The 22,621-nt window shown below is 38.2% G+C and overlaps 1 protein-coding gene across 4 annotated transcripts in view; it reads right to left on the bottom strand.

Annotated features, from left to right (window-relative positions):
- ZC3H12C (zinc finger CCCH-type containing 12C) overlaps positions 1 to 22,621 on the bottom strand; it is a 78,583-nt gene that overhangs the window by 7,554 nt on the left and 48,408 nt on the right. For all 4 annotated transcript variants that reach the window (XM_055273030.2, XM_055273032.2, XM_055273034.2 and 1 more), the window contains exons 3-5: positions 11,520 to 11,659; positions 5,084 to 5,318; positions 889 to 995 (exon numbers count right to left, since the gene is read on the bottom strand). In XM_055273030.2, the coding sequence (XP_055129005.1) occupies positions 889 to 995; positions 5,084 to 5,318; positions 11,520 to 11,659 (482 nt within the window). The remainder of the gene's footprint in view (positions 1 to 888; positions 996 to 5,083; positions 5,319 to 11,519; positions 11,660 to 22,621) is intronic.

Below are 22,621 nucleotides of genomic sequence, written 5' to 3'. Positions count from 1 at the left end.
AGAAGAGACAACAATAGAAATGGGAGCTGTGCTAAGTGTCACCCTGTTCTTTACTCTTGAGAAATGTCACTTCTCAGTCTTCTCATTTCTTTACTATCAAGAACAGGAGGAACTTGGCCGAATGAGTAACAATCACCTCCAGAGCTTTTTTTTTTTTTTTTTTTTTTTGAGACAGGGCCTTGCTCTGTCACCCAGGTGGAGGGCAGTGGTGTGATCTCAGCTCACTGCAACCTCTGCCTCCCGGGTTCAAGCAATTCTTATGCCTCGGCCATCTGAGTAGCTGGGATTACAGGTGTGCGCTACCACGCCTGGTGAATTTTTTTGCATTTTAAGTAGAGACAGGGTTTCTCCATGTTAGCCAGGCTGGTCTCAACTCCTGGCCTCATGTGATCTGCCCACCTTGGCCTCCTAAACTGCTGGGATTACAGATTTGAGCCACTGCACCCAGCCACTTCCAGAACTTTTGGCTAATACCTCCGTGTCCTCAACTCCTACCTGCCCCTTCTCTTCCAGTAGGACTTTATAATTAGGTAGGAAATTCTGTTTTGAAGAGCACAGTGCACTACTGTAGGGCGATAGAACCATGCTCATCTGATTTGTATCTAGATGAAAAAACTCCAAATTTTTATTCACTTCAAAACTAACTTCATGTAGAATTAACAGTGTTTTTTGAACCATGTTTTAATATAAGGAAATGCATTTGTATTGAATCCAAACAGGTAAAAAATAATTCTTTTTCATGGCTAAGACATTTTCTGAAATTTAATTGGAATCCAAAGAACTGCATATTATGCCATCCAAAATTTTAAGTGTTTATTTTTGTTAACAAAAGTTTAATAATATATTGTGTTCTAAAGGCATATACCCAATATTCATAAAGCAAGTTACCATATGGACAAGGCTGCTTTTTGTGTTCAGGAACAATAGGTTTCTTCCTCAGAAAATTATCCAGACTGGGGCCATGTCTGCCAAGAGGGTCATCAGGGGGCATGAACCTGTCATGGAGATAATAAAAAAATGATACCTAAGTAGGAGGCTGATAATTTAATTCTAAAAAGAGTACAAAGATTTGTTCCCTCTATAAGGAATTTTTTTTGCAATTTTAATCCAAGTGTTTTGATTCCATGTTTACAGAGTAAAAAAGAAATCAGTAAATGAAGTTCTCATTTCTTAAAATTGAACTGTTTCGAGCTGAAATTGTATTTGTTTTAATTCAAGTAAGTTTTGAGTTGAGCATGTCCTATTAATTCTTCCTTCCTCTCAGTCTTGGGATTTTTTTTTTTTTTTTTTTGAGATGGAGTCTTGCTCTTTCACCCAGGCTGGAGTGCAGTGGCGCGATCTCGGCTCACTGCAGGCTCCGCCCCCCGGGGTTCACGCCATTCTCCTGCCTCAGCCTCCCGCGTAGCTGGGACTACAGGCACCCGCCACCTCGCCCGGCTAATTTTTTGTATTTTTAGTAGAGACGGGGTTTCACCGTGTTAGCCAGGATGGTCTCGATCTCCTGACCTCGTGATCCGCCCGCCTCGGCCTCCCAAAGTGCTGGGATTACAGGCTTGAGCCACCGCGCCCGGCAGTCTTGGGATTTTGTAAGGGTTTTAGAAAATGATTTCAGTGACACTTTAGGAGAGCTTTATCGACATACACCTCATGAAGTGGATTGCTGCAGGTGGGGTGAGGTGGAGCACCTGAGAAGAAGGGAGGGGGCTAGAACACAATGCGAAGGTACGAACTTACCAAACGCTGGTTAGTACCAGGCACTTTACACACTACCCCACTACCCCATGGCATCCTAACCATGGTCCCACGAAGTACTAGCTCTATTTTACAGATATGTAAACTTTTCTAATTTAGGTTTAGATAAATTAAGTGATTTTTATCCAATGTTGCATGGCACAGTCAAGATTCAATTATATCTAACTCCGATCTATTCTCTTCCCCTATTTGAATGCGCTTCTCAGTTGAGATAGAAAAAAATGCTAAGGAAATAAACCTACTATTTTGGATGGACTAATAAAGAAGAGAAGGATTTATGGCATGAATAATGAAAAGAAGTTATGCTTGAAGAATTCTGCTATTCATTATATCACCATTTGAATTTAAACCCAAGTATTTACCTATAAAATGTGAATAATGGGAATAATGTATGAATCCTTATAGGAGTGTCAACATGGCTGAGTAGTAACACTTAGCAACCACAGTGTTTATTATTATAAAACAATATGGTAACATTACATGTTACAAAACAAGATAAAGTCACTCAATCCCACAATCTTAATACAATTACTTTCTAGGTCTGTGTTAGATTTAAGTCATTTTCATTGTGCACACATCATTTTACATGGCTTTAATCAAGCACAAATATAATTTTACACTTTGTCTTTTTAACATAAAAAAACTTTCCCATGTTTCTTAATAGCCTTCATAATAAATTCTTTTTTTCTTTTTGACACAGAGTTTCGCTGTTTTACCCAGGCTGGAGTGAAGTGGTACCATCTTGGCTCACCGCAACCTCCACCCCACTGGGGTTCAAACAATTCTCCTACCTCAGCCTCCCAAGTAGCTGGAATTACAGGCGCCTACCACTATGCCCAGCTAATTTTTTTTTTGGATTTTTAGTAGAGACGGGGTTTCGCCATGTTGGCCAGGCTGGTCTCAAACTCCTGGTCTCAGGTGATGCACCTGCCTTGGCCTCCCAAAGTGCTAGGATTACAGGCAGGAGCCACCACACCTGGCATAATTCTTTTTTTTCACAATAACTCTGAAGAGCTGAATAATATTCCAGTAGGAGATGTATCATAATTTGATTGATTTCTCTATTGTACATTTAGTTGCCTTTGAATTCTTGCAATTATAAATAATACAGAAATGAACACATATGGTCTTTATTTATTCCTCATTATATATTCCAAGAAATGAGATTTTTGGGTTGATGGAACACAATATTCTTGAGGCTTCTGTGAACCTCTGCCAAATAACGTATCAGTGCCTCTTCAAAGGCTCAAGGCATACACGAAATTATTTTTGTGAATTAAATGAGAAAATATATTCTTTTTAGATTCATTTGCATTTTGAATTAGCACAAGAGGTGGACTTTTTCTACATATTTATAAATATATTTACTTCTCATGAGACATGCTTGATGTCATTTGTTCATTCATCAACTTTTAGAGTCTGATCATGACCAGAGTCTTACATTAGTATAAGAACTTTAAAAACTCAGGTACAGTCACACACTGCATAACATCTTGGTCAACAATGGACTGCATATATGACGGTAGAGCTGAAAAGTTGCTGGTAACGTAATAGCACAATGCATTACACATGTGTTTGTAATCGTGCTGATGCTGGTACAAAGCTACTGTGCCCCCAGTCGTATAAAAGTGTAGCACATACTATTATGGACTGTGCATAATACTTGATAAACCACGATGTCACTGGCTGTGCGTGATGGCTCATGCCTGTAATCCCAGCACCTTGGGAGGCCAAGGCAGACAGACCACTTGAGGCCAGGAGTTTGAGACCAGCCTGGCCAACATTGTGAAACCTCGTCTCTGCTAAAAAGAAAACGAAAATTAGCCAGGTGTGATGGGGCGTGCCTGTAATTCCAGCTAGTCAGGAGGTTGAGGAATGAGAATTGCCTGAACCTGGGAGGCGAAGGTTGCAGTGAGCTGAGGTGGCGCCACTGCACTCCAGCCTGGGTGACAGTGCACGACTCCATCTCAAAAAACAAAAAACCAAAGAAAACAAAAAAATCCTCAACTATGTTACTGGTTTATATAGTTACTACATTATACTTTTTGTTTTTATTTTAGAGTGTATTCCTTCTACTTCTAAAATAATGTTAACTGTAAAACAGCTTCATGCAGTTCATTCAGGAAGTATTTCAAAAGGCATCGTTACCACAGGAGATGACAGCTCCATGCATAGTACTGCCCCTGGAGACTTTCCAGGGGAACAATATGTTGGGGTGGAGGACAGTGATTTTGATGATCCTGACCCTGTGTAGGCCTAGGATAATGTGTTTGTGTCTTAGTTTTTAACAAACACTTAAAAAAGAAAGAAAAAAATAAAAATAGAAAAGAGCTTATAGAATAAGCATATAAAGAAAGAAAATGTTTTTGTACAGTTGTACAATGTTTTAAGCTAAGTGTTATTACAAAAGAGAAAAAAGTTTTAAAAACTAAGAAGTTTATATATTAATAGTAAAAAAGTTATAAGCCAAGGTTAATATATTATTGAAAAAAGAAAAGTATTTTTTGATAAATTTGGCACAGCCTAAGTATACAGTGTTTATAAAGCCTATAGTGGTTTACAGTAATGTCCTAGCCCTTCACATTCACTCACCATTCATTCACTGACTCACTCACAACTTCCCGTCCTGCAAGCCCCATTCATGGTAAGTGCCCTACAGAGATGTACCATTTAGAAATCTTTTATACCATATTTTATGGTATATATACCTCTTCAGCGTTTAGGTATGTTTAGATATACAAACATATCGTACCATTGTATTACGTTGCCTACAGTATTCAGTACAGTAGCACGCTATACAAGTTGGTAGCCTGGGAGCAACAGCCTGTATGTATCACATTGCCTAGGTGTGTAGCAGGCTGTTCCAGCTAGGTTGTGTAAGTACACTGTATGATGTTCACACCCACAGTGAAATCACCTGAGGATGAATTTCTCAGAACGTATCCCTGTTATTAAGCCAAGCATGGCTTACTTAGTAAGCTATCAATGCTCTAAACTGATTTTAAAAGGTAGTCCTTTGAGGGTGAAGATGGGAATTCCCCCTGTGTCTGTTTCCTCAGGTTTTCCAGACAGAGTCTTAGAAGACTTCCTCTGCCTCAGGTGTTCTATGAGTGACTTACAGGGAAAGGTGGGGGCTGCTACTCACACCGGGCCCCCTCCGGCAATGATTCTGCAGTTTTCCTGACTCCCACTGAGGAACAGTGGAGAGATCGGTTGTTAGAAACCTGTGTGAGGTCTGGACAGTGGCAAAAAGAGAATTCTGTAGCAGCTGCCAGGGATAGTTATATCTTCACAGAAGCATTATCATTGGCAAGTAAATGGTTTTACTTACTTGTCATTGACAAATGAATACATTAATAATCGTTCATCTATGAACTTCTTCCATTCTGGTTTCTCATTAGCCAAATCCCTGTAGTTATCATTGGACACAATGATACCGTCCGACTCAAAAGCCAGCTTCACGATGAACCTGTCGTCATAGCACACCACTCTCCTCCCCTGGACTCGCCGGGATGGCGTGAACACCAGGATTTTCTCCTTCTCTAATTTACGTAAAATTTCCTGATCTGCAAGAATAATGATGGTAGGATTGCAGAAAGTAAATACACAGATAACACACATGGCAACTTTCATACAATGTGAAACTCTAAAACATAAGCTGTATATATGTAATCCTTTAATTAGCGATTATGATTTACTTTGTAGATACAGTGTCATTTCCAACTCTCAATAGTATTTTTCCTTCAGGAATTTTAATAATCAAGACTTTGAAACTAGTTAAAAAATATGAACAGTGTAAAACTGAAACATGACTGGGCAAATTCTGACTGTCATTATGTGAAGCTTTTGCTTAAGAGCTGGAGCCATCAGCACGACCACTATGGACACAGCTTCTTCCACGTTCCTACTTGAATGCCATTCTAATAAAGCAGCTGTATGTTGTGTGGGGTTCAGGTGTGAGCAATACATTTTTTTCCTCCTAAGTTTGTTTGCATATTTTGTAGTTATTTTCTTCTAACTAGTGGGAGAGTATGAAAGGAAGTAGAAGTTGTCGAGGTAGCAAAGGGAAAAATCTTTAAATGCAGGAAGTTCAAAGAGAGAGGAGGCAGTGAGGTCACAAGTGTTGTTATAAACATGGCTACAGTATGCTCCATGACCTTTCTGTGAGACATGGTAACGAATGCCAGCATTCTTGTGGGGTCAGACTGAGTAAAAGATAAGAAGACATTATGTGGAGAAGACATATGTTGATTAGAAAAGGCCAGGTAGAGATATGCTCATTTTGTCTGTGGTTGGCATATTCTTTTTTTGTGTGTGTGACTGAGTCTTGTTCTATCGCCCAGGCTGGAGTGCAGTGGTGTGATCTTGCTCACTGCAACCTCCGCCTCCTGGTTCAAGTGATTCTTGTGCCTCAGCCTTCTGAGTAGCTGGGATTACAGGCGCCTGTCACCACGCCTGGCTAATTTTTGTATTGTTAGTAGAGACAGGGTTTCACCATGTTGGCCAGGCTGTTCTTGAACTCCTGACCTCAGGTGATCCACCTGCCTCAGCCTCCCAAAGTGCTGGGATTATAGGAGTGAGCCACCGTGCCCGGCTGGTTGGCATACTCTTATAGCACTTTGTAACTCTATTGACTTGTTTTGTGATTTAAAAAAGGGTACTAGAGTTCATATGTTAATCAATGATAAAAACTCTCTTTCAACCATCCTTTCCTTCTACTTTTGCTCCTCTGTCCCCCATTTTCCCACCGTTGTAAGTTCTGGCACAGAGCGCAGGGCACAAACCTACAGATGTCATGATTTTTTTTTTTTTTTTAAAGCTCACTACTTCTCAATGCTTATTAACTGGACTTACTAAGTTTTTTTCAATCCATCTCTGCAACAGATGATTACTACATACCTTCCTGGTATTGTGCTAGGTGTAACAGCCATCAAGATTAAAAATGACCTCTCCAAAGGAGCCTCAGTCTGACTGCACTGGACAAACACATAAGCCAGGTAAGCAAGGGTTGTAATTGCCACAGCAGAAGTGTGAGCTGGGTACAGATGGAAGAGTGACACGGGTCAGCTCTAATCCTGGCATACAGATTGATGATGCTCCTGACAGATGAATTCATTAAGACCAGACATTTGGGAGGCTGAGGCAGGCAGATTGCTTGAGCTCAGGAGTTCAAGCCCACCCTGGCCAACATAGCAAAATCCTGTCTTTACAAAAAATACAATAATTAGATGAGTGTGATGGTGCACACCTGTAATACCAGCTACCTAGGAAGCTGAGGCAGGAGAATTGCTTGAACCCTGGGAAATGAAGGTTGCAGTGAGCCAAGATCACGCCACTGCTCTCCAGCCTGGACAACAGAGCGAGACTCTGTCTTAAAAAAAAAAAAAAGACCAGACCTTTGTATGAGTGGAAGAAATGCAGGCATCAGCAAATCATGGACAAATCTCAGGTTCTGCCACTTTCCACATCAGACAATCACAACCTTGTTGAGCCTGTTTCTTCATGTTGTTAAATGCAGTTGATAGACTATGAGAAGTACAGAGTTAACTTGCGGCAAAGCAACTAGCACAGTGCCTGGCAAGCTCTCAATAAACACCGTGCTCTTCAACTTAATTTTGTTCAATAGATGTAACTGCCGATCTGGTTTTTTTTTTTTTTTGAGACGGAGTCTTGCTCCGTCACCCAGGCTGGAGTGCACTGGTGCGATCTCAGCTCACTGCAACCTCCACCTCCCAGGTTCAAGCGATTCTTCTGCCTCAGACTCCCGAGTAGCTGGGACTAAAAGCGCGCCACCATGCCCGGCTAATTTTTGTAATTTTAGTAGAGACAGGGTTTCACCATATTGGCCAGGGTGGTCTCGAACTCCTGACCTCGTGATCCACCTGCCTGAGCCTCCCAAAGTGCTGGGATTACAGGTGTGAGCCACTGTGCCTGGCTTACTGTTGATCTCTTTTAGAAATGACAGAATACCAATGCAAAATCAAGTGCCCCGTCTCAATTATAGGAGTTGTCATATTATAGTTTTGTGTATTAACCTGATAAGCATTTTGAGGGCAGGTGCCATGAGTCATTTATCTTTGTATCCATCAGCATCCAGCCCATGAGGCACACCAGTAGGTGTTCAATGACTGTCTGTGGAATGAATGAGTTACTTAAACCTATATACTCTGAAGTCTTTCAGTTCTTTCATCGTCTTATGTTCATGAGTAATCTATGATACTTTATTATTTGTGAGGATGTCTGCTCATCTATGCCATGTCTTGATCCTCACCAAAGTGAGTTGTAGATTAAGTTCGGTGGCCTCACAGTCATCATGTTGCTTAATTTGCATTTCTTTAATTGTTAATGAGGTTAGGACATTAATTAGGATGACATAAATAATCCTGACATAATATGGGTTCAGTAAAACTAGTAAGTTAACTGAATTTCTAGTTCTTAGCACAGCACTTGATACATAGCTAGTGCTTGTTAAATATTTGATAAATGAATGGAAGATTGGCAAAAGTGCTAATCTGAATCTATGATGCTGACAACTTAAAAATATTTCTTATCAAGTGTCTTTTTTGGTGCAGTGAAAGAGTATTGGGCTACTCAATTTACCAGGTATTATCTGGTTGTGGGTTTTAGCCAAGAGAATTATTACCCTGGGGTTATAATACCTAAAAGCCTCTGACATTAGTTTGGCATTTTACAAAGCAATCTGCATACTGATGTGTTCCAGGGACTGGCATGCTGGTATTTTTAAAACTAAACTTAGACACACTTACACAGTGTACTACCATTTTCTCTTCTTCTCTTCATGTTCAAGAAGCTTTAAAATCATTTACATGCTTAAATATTGTTTTTCTTTTTTTTAGTTTACTTTATCCCTTCCCCCATTATCAAAATATTGTTAAGTTCCCTGTAGAAAATTAGAAAGGTACGGACAAGTACTAAGAAGCAGGGAGAAGTAAAAACCTCACAAAGTTGCAACTAAGAGGCAATTACTCTTAACAGTTTGGTATATTTCCTGCTCATCATTTTCTGTGTATTTTGTTCTTTCCATTGTTGATATATGTGTGTGTGTATATATATATATATATATATATATATATATATGTATATAGATATATGTATATATATGTGTATATATATATATGTATGCCTGTGTGTCTGTAGAGACAGACACACAAAAATGAAATCTGCCTTTTATGTAAAAGAGCATTTCTGCAGATCATTAAAAATTCTGCCTGAATATTCTAATGCATATTCTATCATATTGATACCTCCTAATTGATTGAACCATTCTTCTAATGAATAAACGCTTTTTTTCTATTCTAAATAATGATACTGCATGGGATGTCTTTGGTCATAAATATTTGTCTGTACTTCTGCTTATTTTCTTGGAACTTATTCTTAGAAGGGGAACTAGTGGATCCAAGAATATTAACATTTTAAGACCAACTAATTTCTTGACAGGTTGTAACAATTTCCACAGCAGCCTATGAGTAACTGCTTCAGGGCATTGAATGCTATCAGTTTTTTACTTTCTGCTATTTTTTTTTTTTGAAATGGAGTCTTGCTCAGTTGCCTAGGCTGGAGTGCAGTGGCATGATCTTGGCTCACTGCAACCCCCAATTCCTGGGTTCAAGCTATTCTCGTGTCTCAGCCTCCCTAATAGCTGGGATTACAGGTGCCCGCCACCAGGCCAGGCTAATTTTTGTGTTTTTAGTGGAGACAGGATTTCACCATGTTGGCCAGGCTGGTCTTGAACTCCTGACCTCAAGTAATCCATCTGCCTTGGCCTCCCAAAGTGCTGGGATTACAGGCGTAAGCCACCGCATCTGGCCATCTCTGCTAATTTGCTGGGTGAAAAATAACATTGTTTAGATCTGCATTTATTTAATTACTAATGGGGTTGTACTGTTTTTCTTCTTATTTGGTGCTTATATTCTGGGAGTTGTCTATTCCTAGCCTTTTGACGCTTTTATACTGGAAAGAAGTTTTTTTTTTTTTTTAATCAATCTGTATGAGCTCTTTGTATTAAGGGCATGATTCTTTGTTGGATTTTTTTCCCTTAGGCAACTTGTCAATTATCATTTTTAAGAAGGTTTCTCAAAATGCAGGTGCTTTAATTTTGATATAATTTTATCTCTCTTTTCCTTAGTAATTTCTTCTAAAAGTTTTAAATTTAGAAAATTCTTATGGTCTCTGATGGTTTGATTTTTGACAATGAGTCTTCAACCACCTGGAATTTATTGTTATATGGTGTAAGATAAGGGTCTAAACAAGTACACTTTTCCCAAAGGTTTATCCAATATTTGGTACTACTGGTTGAATGATGACCTCTCTGCTTTACATTTATACATAGGCTAGGGTCTGGTTCCACTTTGGAATACACCATGACTTGCCTATTCATTCTTATGTTAATTTAACAATGATGTAATAATTATACATAAAAATGAAGTCTTTTTTTGAGATGGGGTCTCACTGTGTCACCCAGGTTGCAGCGCAGTGGCGTGATCTCAGCTGACTGCAACTTCTGCCTCCTGGGCTCAAATGATTCTCCCACTTCAGCCTCTCGGGTATCTGGGACCACAGCACATGCCACCACACCTGGCTAATTTTTTGTATTTTTGGTAGAAACAGGGTTTCACCATGTTGCCCAGGCTGGTCTTGAATTACTGAGCTCAAGTGATCTTCCCGCCTCGGCCTCCCAAAGTGCTGAGATTACAGGCATGAGCCACTGTGCCCGGCCAACAATTAAGTCTTACTCATCCCCTTTGGGTATATAGTAGATGGTCTCTTTATTTATTTTTGATTTAAAATGTTTGACAGTTTTCTTTACACAGGTGCCTCAGTTTTTGTCAATACTGGATGCAGAGAGAAGGACAAGAAAGGTTGGATGTTGATTGTAAATCACTGTTAATTGAGCAAAATGTTCAACAACAATAATTAACAGTTACAGAGGACATCATTGCCTGAAACTCATATATTTAAAAACTACAAAATAATGCAAAATACATTTCTTTCTACTGGACTGAAGCACATCCTACAGTCTTACGTGTCTTTTTTGAACTGTTGTTATTAGAATCTGACCATCACCTAATGTCACAATAGCACATGAGAAAATTGGGGCCCAAAGGGGTTCATTGTGTAGCTCAAAGTCTTCATAGCTAGTGAAGGGCAAAGCCCCGAATTCGGATCCAGGTCTTGTGACTTGTGGCATCTCTCTAAAGGTCAGAATTTCACAAAATTTGAAGTCAGAGTTTCCACAAAAGTAAAGAAAAAAAAAAGCTGGCTTATGTAGTGATGATTAATGTTTAATTAATAAAACCAGATAGTTTTCAGACTCAAAAACTGGACAGGCATGGTAGCTCATGCCTGTAATCCCAGCACTTTGGGAGGCCGAGGTGGGCAGATCAGTTGAGGTCAGGAGTTCGAGACCAGCCTGGCCAACAGGGTGAAATCTTGCCTCTACTAAAAATACAAAAATTAGCTGCGTGTGGTGGCACGTGCCTGTAATCCCAGCTACTTGGCAGGCTGAGGCACGAGAATCGCTTGAACCTGGGAGGCAGAGGTTGCAGTGAGCCAAGATCGCACCACTGCACCCCAGCCTGGGTGACAGTGCGAGACTCTATCTCAGAAAACAACAACAAAAAACAATGTTTGTGTCCCACTGCATGCACTGAGTAAGTGAAATGGATTTAGGATATCTGACAGTGTCAGACACCTGCATGGGTATTATAGGAAAGCTAGGTACAAGCAGCCGCCTGGAATAAACCTACCTGTAATGAGGGCATCAGGTCGGGATTGCTCTTTCCTCCAAGCAGGAACAAAAACTGTAATGTCTTTGTGGCCTCTTTCCAAAAACCAATCCACTGCCAATTTTATTCCTCTGCAGGAAAATACTTCTTTGTTTCCATGGCTGAAAGATTATTACAGAACACTCAAAACACAACAAAACCTAAATTTAAGTAAATTAATTCAAGTTTAGAAACAGAAAGTGTTACATAATTACAACGGTAATAAGAGATGTCAGAGTTAAAATGGAGTTTATAGCTCAGAGACACATAAAGAAAACTAAGTTGAAAATCAAGGTCTGTGAGGAAAAACAAAAAAGAAAATTGGGATGATTATTTTCCAGAGAAGAAACAAAAGTGAGTTTTCAAAGGTAAAATTGTAAAGGTTAACTAGTCAGAAAGACACAAGCTGTTTTTGATCAGAATAAAGAAAACAGAAAGGGCTTCCTTCAACCACAGCAAGAAGAATTTCAGTCAAATGTCAAGAACTCATACAGAAAAAAAAAATCTGTAAAAACAGTGGAACTGAATACTTAATGAGTTTCTAAAAACTTTTCTTTCTCAAAAGTTCTTAGTGTATATTTCAATACTCAACGACTGAATAAAGCACAAACTTTATCAGGTGACCAATGTAAAACAACATACTATACACTCACTGAAAGGAAAAACATGTTCACAATGCTTAATCTCATAGAAGAAACACTTTGCATATACTGCAGTGAAAAGACACCTAGTTTCTGTTCAACTATATTGTGTTGGACAAGGATTAATGATGACAAAAGGGCATTCAAAATTGGATTAGCAGCCTTAGTGCCTAAAAGAAAATGCCCAACTAAGAGTGTAGTCATTCAGTAAGTGTTTATCTAGCACCAGGCCCTGCTTGTACACTTTAACCTAATAATTCAAAAATAATACTCATTCCAATGTTTTTGAAGAAAAAGTCTCCTATTTTGAATGCAATAATTATGTTCTTTTATAATGTGAAGGCTCCATTTGTTATCTATAATGGAGATATTTTTTCTTCTTAGGACTAAGGAAGGCTGAATGAAATATTGAAGGTAAATGCTTTATTAACTTTGAGCATAAACTAAACATTAGGTATATTAATATTTTGTTCTAGAGTTCCCTGGGAAACCCTAGAAGCATCTAACATATGGCTAATCATTTTTAGTAAAAAACAGAAATAGACTGACTTGCTTTGTAGATGTCGAAGGCTCCAAATACAAACAAGAGAAAATACATGGTTCCGTAGTCCTGTCCTAATGGTCCAGGGCATGATTAGATGGGAAATCAGATGCACTAGAAGTTTCAGAATATGGGATAAGGAAAGGGAGATTTTGAGGTCATTTTCTAGATAAGAAGGGTGACCCGATAGCCTGGTGAATGCCCCAGCAAAAGGTACAAAGTGATATTAGGTTTCATGGAAAATAATGAAATACTGAAATCAGTCTTCCGAAAAACTGTAGAAAATGGTATCTCTAGAGAGAACACATGTACCAAGTATTCCTAGATGCAAAAAGTCAGCTTGCTAAAACCTCACTATAATTTTACTTTGCATTAATGCTTTGAAATCTATTGCATTATGTCTATGGCCATGCCACCCTGAATGCACTGGATCTTGTCTGAAATCTATTGTATTAAGCTTTGCTAGTAAACTAATGATACTTGGTTTACTGAGAGTTGAGCATTTAATTGCTTCTGGCTCTAACGACAGGCCTGCATAAACATTTCTTCCTGGTAATTTCATTGGGTAAGGATAACTGTCACATTTATTCACTCTAGAAATAGAAAATTCTATCTCCTAAGTAACTAAATAACTTTTACTTTCATAAAATGTGTGCAAACACCAAACCATTTATAATTATGGGATAAAGATTCTATAGATGATAAAACAGGATACTGTACTATGCAATTCTAATAATAAAGGTTGTTTCATTATCCTCCCTCTCCACAAAGACTCACAGGGAAAAAACAAGAATGAGAATGAAAAACGGCACATCGTTAATGGTAAATACCTCCATCTTGTTGAAAAAAACATAATCCTCCATGTGTTTAGGAAACTGTGGTCAAGTTTTCTGTTATTTGCAGCTGAAAACATCCCTCATTGCTATGCTAGGCACAGCTCTATGAATACCCAGAAAAAGAATATGTTTTATGGCAAAAACCATTATTAGGAGCAGAAAAGTTATTATGTAACAGTTAATAGGAAGCTACAGTCATTCTAAACTCATCTCCAAATTAGTCACACAAAAGATCACAGTATTACTAGAAGAAATGAAAAAAATCCACAACCATACTAATTGACAGAAGAAGAAAACATTTAATAAGGATATAGATAATTGGAATAATCAATTACAAGCTTGATCTAATGGACATATACAAATTCTCCACAAAACTAAACAGAAAAAATTATTTTAAAAAATATGAAAATTTTATAAATAAATTGGCTATGTACTAGGTCACAGAACAGATTTCAACAGATATCAGGAATCTGTACCATACATACAATACACTCTTTCACCACAATATGTTATTACATTGCAGATATAACGTCCTTGTTAAAAAATTAGTGTTGCTATAGCAGCAAAACCAATTTACAATTTTAATTTAAAAAGATCCAATTTGTAATGTAATAAAAGCCATACAAATCTTTAAAAAAAGACATGCAAGAGCTTTATAGATAAAATGAAAATTGAAAACCTATATTAAAGGGCATAAGGGAAGACTTAAAAGAACAATATACTATTTTTATGGACAGTAAGACTCGATTAATAAAGATGGCAAATGATTTCAAATTCATCTGTATGTTGCAATTCCAATCAAATTCTCCAAAGGTTTTTTTCACAGAACTTGAGAAGCTAATCTTAAAATTAATATGGAAAAACAAAAGGCCAGCAATAAGGTGACATTACAAATCAACGAGGAAAAGATGAACTATTTAGCAAATGGTACTAGGGCAACTGGTTATTCCTGTGGAAAAAATAAAACTGCATTTTAATCCCACATCATATACAAAAAATAAATTGTTGATAGATCAAATATTTAAATATGAAAAGAAAAATTATAAAAGTTTTAGAATAAATTACCAGAGAATTCACATCAGGATAAGAAAACACTTCTTAAACAAGACATAGAACTACATGCTATTAAGAAAAATAGATATATTGGAGCACATGAAAGTTCTTTATACAAAAGACTCCATAATAAAAAAACAGGTCATAGCTTTGGAGAGGAGATTTGCAACATATAATACCAATCAAAAGGTTAGTGCTCAGAATATAAAGTACTCTCGTATATTAAAAGAGGTAGCCACTTGTTTTTTAAGGCAAGAGATATGAACAATCAATTCACAGAAGAGGAAACTCAAATGACCAATGAAAATAGGAAAAGATGTTCAATAGTAAAGAAATGCAAATTAAAGCCAAAATGAGACACTACTTCACACCCATCAGATTGGTAAAAATAAAGTCTGCAAACACCAGATGTTGCCAAGAATGTGTGAAAGTAGGAACTCATACATCACAGGTGGGAGTGTAAATTGGTATAACTATTTGGGAGAGCAATTTGGCAATACTTCCATAAAGTGGAAGGCGTACTTTCTCTAAAACACAGTAGCTCTGCATCCAGGTACACTAAAACCCCACAGGAACTCGAAATTAGATTCAATACAATTGGCAGCTGCCTTTCATCCTCCTCCCAGCCTTAGATGGCACTTGGGGGCAAGCTAGTGTTCTTATCTTTTAAACGGCGAGGGAAAGGCAGGTAAGTGGGGATGAGCAGGGTGGGTCCCTGAGTTACCAGGACTTTCCCAGCCAATATTCCCCTGATCAGGCCACAAAATGAATGCTAACTGAGAAATCTCTATGATCGCTCATGTTGTCTTGGAAGTCTGTGTCAGGCATCAAGATCCAGAATCATTCCTAGTATAATAACTTAAGCCTGAGCAGACAGTTACCTGGTGGCTCAAATCAGCAGATGGGACTTGTCACACTAGGAGAGGTTTTGGGAGACTGAACTTAATCTAACCTTACTGACGCATGATGAAGGATGTGACTCATTATACGTGCTAGATACAATATAAGGGACAACTGGAGGAGGTGCTGATAAAGAATTACAAAATCAGAGTGAGCCAGATAAAGAATGATGAAAAACAGGATGTCAGAGTAAGTGCCATGTAGCTACTGATGCAAATGAACTATCTGTTGACTATTTACTAAAAAAAGGACAGTAGCTTTAATTGCTTATAAATAGAGAACATTCACCATAGCTCTATAGCCACTTATGGCCTATCTGCATGGATGCAGGGGTTTTCTGCTCAGTAACAAAATTAGTTAATTCTATATTTATGAATTAGCATGTTCCTTTAGGCCTTTATTACTTTTTTATCCCAACAATTTGGCAATAAGGAAGATTGGTATATCTCAAGTGAGTCCTTTTGGTGGGTGAATTTGTTGGAGGATTTGTGGTCACCCGTGATTAGGAAAGAACCCTGAATGTTTGCCAAAAAGTCTCCCTCTGACTACTTTGGCTGAGTGGGATTTGGTTCCCAGGGAAAATTCCAAAGATTCTCTGCAAATTCCAAGTTACAATTGAGCAAAATGGGTAACTCACTGAAGGTCTCATCTGATTCATCAAAGGCTTTAACAGTAGAAAAATATGAGATGCCTAGAATATTGTCAGTAGGTCTCTTTTTTAAAAATAAAAGGCTTCTTTTATTCTCTCACATTTGGCATAAGCATACTTATAAAAATCCTGCTTTGCCATGGTCAAAAGAAGGCTCATTTGAAGTAGACAAATTGATGTATTTACAGGAATTCTCAGAAAAACCCCACTCAAAAGGATTATTGGTATCTCTGGATCTCAGGAAATAAAAGAAGGAATGAAGTGGGCAGCCACAAAGAATGAATTAAGAAACTGGAGAAAGAGATTAAGTAACTGAAAGCTCCTTTCTCTTCCTCTGGGTTCTTGACCTCTCTCTGCTGTTGCTCTTTCTGCTTTTTCTGCTTCTTGTTGCCCTTCTTTGCCTCTATCTAGGTCCTAGAAGAGTGGGGCAATGACCTTCTGGATGGATGGATGATTCCCAATGGCTACAGGATCTGGAGATAACTTCCCCTTGGAAGGGGGAAAATTGCTAGCCTTATTAGAATATTCTAATGTGGATTCCATCTCCAAAACTTCCCTAAACTGAACATGCAAAACACAGCTGCGGAGGCAGAAATGATGAAGAAGGAACAAGGAGTCTGAGAACCTGGATAAGAGACTGTCCTAGAATTAAGGTATTAGGTTGGCAAGTGGTTGCCTTGGTAACTTGGATGAAAGGGGAGGCAAAAGGAGTAAGGATACCAAACAGCAAAATGAGACTGACACTACAGTGCCATACAAACCAACTTATTGTTTCTTTTTTCTTTTTTTTAATTTTACTTTAAATTCTGGGATACATGGGCTGAATGTGCAGGTTTGTTACATAGGTATACATGTGCCATGGTGGTTTGCTGCACCTATCAACCCATCACCTCAGTTTTAAGTTCCGCGTGCATTAGGTATTTGTCCTAATGCTCTCCCTCCCCTTCCCTCCAACCCTGACAGGCCCCGGTGTTTGATATTCCCCTCCCTGTAGTCATGCGTTCTCATTGAATCAACTTATTTTTTCATCTCAATGTGAAGAAAATCAGCCCTACCCTTTTGTAGCTCCGGTGACTCAAATGCCTTTTTAAAGTGATCCAGGACTGCCAGGTACATCAGACATGGTAGGAGTGCATATGACCTTTTCCCCAGCTGATGGTACCCATCTTAAAGTTATTTCCCAGTGCTCTGAAAAGATCTGGAAACATTTGCCAAGGTGCTCTGTGGCACACTGGCTGGTGCATAGAGTTGCTCTGGCTGACTGTGTTTGACTAATGGAACACGTATGATGGAGGCAAGTGATAACCCCTCTTGTAAGGGAGTGCCCTGGCCTCAGGAAGCTGACTGCCTCCTCAAACAAGAGGAGACTATCTCCTCTCATGCCTTAGAAACCCGTCGCGAGGTGACCTGGGAGAAGCTGCAATGCTGCTGTTGGGTGAGTCCCCACTGATTTTCATCAGTGGCTGACTGAGGCATTTTCTAAATTAACAAGGATGGATTTAAGGGCAGATCAGAATAGAACCTTATTCTTCTCTACTTTTATTGCAGCCTTGTTACTGGGAATTCAGGTGTAGGTAAAAGAAAAGGTATGTGGATGGTAAGGATAGACAAGTTTCTCAGGTATTGGCAATAGCAATCCAGTTTTGGAAAAAAAAAATGTAGAAAGATAAAGACAAAGACACTTAAGACTGCAGTGTTACCTTCCCAGTTAGAACTGTACACAAGGGGAGCAAACCCCTTTCTGGGACTACCAACAAATAAGAGACGATCCTCTAATGAAAAGTCAATAGGTCACTACTGTAGGAAGCTAGGACATTGGAAAAGGGATGCTGGAAGAGACTGAGGAAGATGCAAAAGATGCAACCCAACCACGAAGCTTTACTACCCCCTCCAGAGATTTCTCCCCTCGGGAAATCAGACAGGAAATAACGGGCAAGTGGCGCAAACTAGGAGCAAAAGTGACATAATAGGAGAGCCTCAGTGCTGGAAATGGGACAACCTCATCTGTTTGCTTGTTTTTCGTGCCTTAATCTTTTCCTGCTCTGTCTTGTGGAGACTAGGGCCACGAATTCTGCAGTTTCTGTTCATCTTTCTTGTTTTAGCCTGACCCATTAAAACAAGTTACGGGGCTGGGCGCGGTGGTTCACGCCTGTAATTCTAGCACCTTGGGAGGCTGAGGCGGGCGGATCACGAGGTCAGGAGATCGAGACCATCCTGGCTAACATGATGAAACCCTGTTTCTACTAAAAATACAAAAACAATTAGCCGGGCGTGGTGGTGGGCGCCTGTGGTCCCAGCTACTCAGGAGGCTGAGGCAGGAGAATGGCGTGAACCCGGGAGGCGGAGCTTGCAGTGAGCCGAGATCGCACCACAGCACTGCAGCCTGAGCGACAGAGGGAGACTCCGTCTCAAAAACAAAACAAAACAAAACAAAAACAACAAGTTATGGGTTTCTCTCAATCACCTTCTACCTTTTCTTTTTCGTCTGAGATTCCTGAGCCAATAGGTCCTCTGTTCGAAGAACATGCCTCTCTCTTGTTTCTTACTGCTGTTAATTTGTTGTGAAGGGACCTGCTGTGTAACCTAAGGGCCATCACATTCTGTACTCTGGGTATTTGGAAGATTCTAGGAGACAGGGCACTTGAGCTGGTGAGTATGTGCTTGTTTATATCAAGAGTAAGTATGTGCTGGGGATCTTCCATGCTATGGGCCACATTTTGAAGAACAGAGGCATCCTAACATCAGTGGCAACTAAAATACCACATAGGATATGAGATGCTGATTTACTAGAGTCACTGCAACTCCCCCACCCCCGCCAATTCTGTAATTTGTTGTAGAGCTCATATTGGATAATAAGATGCAATTAATCTGCAGACCAAGCTCTGAAAAGGACTACTACACTTTGGACTGGGATAATTGAAACCTCATTGCTTCTATCCGAAAATGCCTACTCAGTTTCAAGTAAATGCAACTCCTTATGAACTAGACAACTGGAAATTAGGGCGAGCTAAATGAACATAAATTATCTTAACAAACATATTCTTCATAAGGCTTTCACTATTATAATTTTTCATTTTTCTGTAAATTCACTTTGTCTCATAGCTCTAACAAGATTATCTCTACTCAAGACTAATATATTGGAAAAGCACACAAATTCTACTTTTCTGTCCTCAACAGAAGGACCTAAGAAGTCAAAATAATATCTTGTATCCTATAACACCATATGAATTGCCACCGGAGAATTATGCTTGTTTATTAATGGCACTACATTAGCCACCTACAATGGTTAATAGATAATAGAGGTGGGTTTTGTAATGCAGAGAAAATTTCAAGGGACCACATATTGTAATGCAATGTGCCTCAGTCTGGGGCCTAGAAGGGAAGATGATGGGACAACCACTTTTAGATCTGCCATATCTAAAAAACCATAATGTTACATATTAATGTTTTCTTTAGGTATATATACAGATACCATTAACTAGGTTAACCACAGAACAGGAAGGGTTATTTTAGAATTATAACTGTTACCTTCCAATGATAGACACGGGGAGTAATTGAAAAACATGGAAAAACCTAAAAAGAGAATGAAGGCGTCTATAAAAAGAGACTGCCTCTTTTTAATACTTTATATGGCAGTGAAGAAAAGAACAAAGGAACCTCTTTTCAGTTATCTTTTTATTTCCTCAAATTTGATTTTACTACAATTTGCATATTATATAATGCTTGTTAAAAACCTTGGAAATTACGGGTGATCTTTATTTCTAAAACTTATATAATACGTATATTATTTACATGATCAAAGAAGACCTATTCTTAAAAAGTCTTTTTCACAAATCATCTAAAATCTAATGATACAAAGTACCTAGAATGGCACATTTCAGTACTCCAAATAGAGATGGCTCTTGAAGATACTGAAAATAACATAGCCTCTGGAATTTGACAAGAGTTTAAATCTTTTCTTTACCACTTTTCTGTGTGAGCTTGGGATTCTTATTCTGAATCTCAATTTCTCATCTTTAAAGTGAAAATAACCTCACCTACCTTATAGCATTGTGAGAACTGAATAAGGTGATAAACCTAGCCAAGTGCCTGGCACATTGAAGTCTTCAACACATGCTAGTTTCTTTACTTTCTCATGTCCTCTCAGTCTTAATGTTTAGAAAATGGAAAAAAGCTTGTTTTGGAATCAAAATGAAACCAATAAAATACATCTTTATTTAATAGCTTTAATCTCACAATACTAAACTGTGACTTTTAGAGCAAAATGCATGATGTGTAGAGATCACTAAACAGTGTTTTAAAAAGAAACCAAACAAAAGATCAAGGTAATTATGGGATTCAAAAGGACATGCAACTGATTTTCTATAACCTTCTATATATCATCTTTTATTTAAATTAAAAACTTGACCTGCAAGTTTGCTATATTCTAAGATGTACTTGCATAAGATACCCTCCACTAGAAAAATAAGTATGATTATAAAACTTCTATTACTTTAATGGGTAATTAGATTAACCTACCTATCGTGATAAGGACACAAGTTAGCAGGGTTTGTCCATGAAGTGGCTAGAATGGAAATATAAAGGTATCTTTTTAGGCTGGGCACGGTGGCTCACGCCTGTAATCCTGGCACTTGTGGGAGGCTTAGGTGGGAGGACTGCTTGAGCCCAGGAGTTCAACCAGCCTGGACAACACAGCAAGACCCCGTCTTTATACATATATACACATACACATATACGTATACATATACGTGTGTGTTTTTAAAAATAATCTTTTTAAACTAGAAAATCATACTTGAATCTTTAGTACCAAAATCCTTCCAGTTTAGAAATAGTTAATTATATTAGAGAGAGTATACATTTTAATCACAGAATAATTATAATATTAATAAATATTTATAGAACATTAAATTATTAATATAAAGTCCAGGTACTCTTCAAATATTTGGTGAATTAATTTTATTTTTTTCTCATATTTTAGGCCTGATTTTACAGAAACCATCTTGGATACATGAAAATAGATTTTAATTTTAAAGGACTCTAAAAAAAATGACTTTAAGACCTTCTTCACTGATATATTTTTCAATGTTTAATGATTGTTAAATTCTCTTACATCTATTCCGTAGTCCTTAAGCAGGGGGAAGAAGTGCAGCTGCCTCTCATCTTCAATAGGAAAATACAGAAACGTAGAAACAGGATATTTTACTTTCTCTCATTGTAGTCCAATTAAATTTCATATTTATTTGAGAATCTATAATTCATCTCATGGGGATCTGGAGTTTTTTCTTTTGTGTTGAAGGCTCATAACTATTTATGCATGCCTATTTTGTTATTCTTATAGCTACTCAACATTATTGTCACTGATCTCTTTTCCAATATACCAAAATCATTCTGAAGCTAAATCTCATTCACAGGATGCTAAATATTAAACATACCACCAGAAAACTAAATCCATGTCCCTTGTTATAGATCATTTAAATCAATGCTTATCAAGCTGTGTTCCAAACAGAAATTCCATGGCATGGCAGAACTTCTGGGGAGTAGAGAAGGGAATTTTTAAGTGGGAACACAACCCTGTACATCCTTCCCAGTTCAAACAGAACTCTGCTATTGCTTGATTTTAAATATTGGGCTTCCATGAAGAGATTTGCAGGATTGTACTGCTTTAAAGGAAAATAGAAGCCTGGAAGTCATCGATTTAGGACAACAAAAATATTTAACACCAAAATTACTATGGAAGTCTATTATGAAGTAATTATTACCCTTCAGTTGGTCATGAGCTTAACAGCAGTACAGTTGAGAGAGGTAGCTTTGAGAATTGAAAGGGCTAAGGAAAAAGGAAAGGAAAAAAGATTTCCTTCACTATATGAGGTCTACCATTTGAGGCAACATCTAGCTGGTCAAGATCCAGTCTAAAGATAATGAAGCAAATCTGTTTAGTAGATGTAAAAACGTCTTATTAACGAAAGTAGAAAACATGGACTTTAATCACTTTTCCCCATTTTGTATAACTGGTAACACTAGTTAGGTGGAGATCTGTGATTAACTTTATTTCTATGTAATAGGATTACTCAGGTTGCCAATTTTTAGGTTAGAGTTTAAATAAGCACACTTGAGATAATAGGAAAGTTTACTGCTGACTGGTCTATTAAAGTACATGATATTGATGACAACTAGAATTATGTACTTAGAATTATAAAGAGGTGCAATGGAATCTAACTCTAATATCTGTCTTTGTCAGGCTCCACAATGATATAATTAAACAACAACAAAAAGCTAGCTCTGATTCTTTCATTCTTCTCATAGGCTCTAAGGATTTTCTTTAAAAACAGTAAGAGAAATGGGGCACTGCCACATGAAGTAATACCTGTGACACTCACCTGGAGGGAATTTAAGCTATCCTTTAATGAATGTTACTTCTAGTAAACTGTGGCTTACAAAACAGTCTACTGAGAGGCTATTCAATA

This window comes from Symphalangus syndactylus, chromosome 3 (assembly GCF_028878055.3).
Source record: "Symphalangus syndactylus isolate Jambi chromosome 3, NHGRI_mSymSyn1-v2.1_pri, whole genome shotgun sequence".
Taxonomy (NCBI): Eukaryota; Metazoa; Chordata; class Mammalia; order Primates; family Hylobatidae; genus Symphalangus; species Symphalangus syndactylus.
This window is presented reverse-complemented; position numbering and strand designations above follow the sequence as displayed.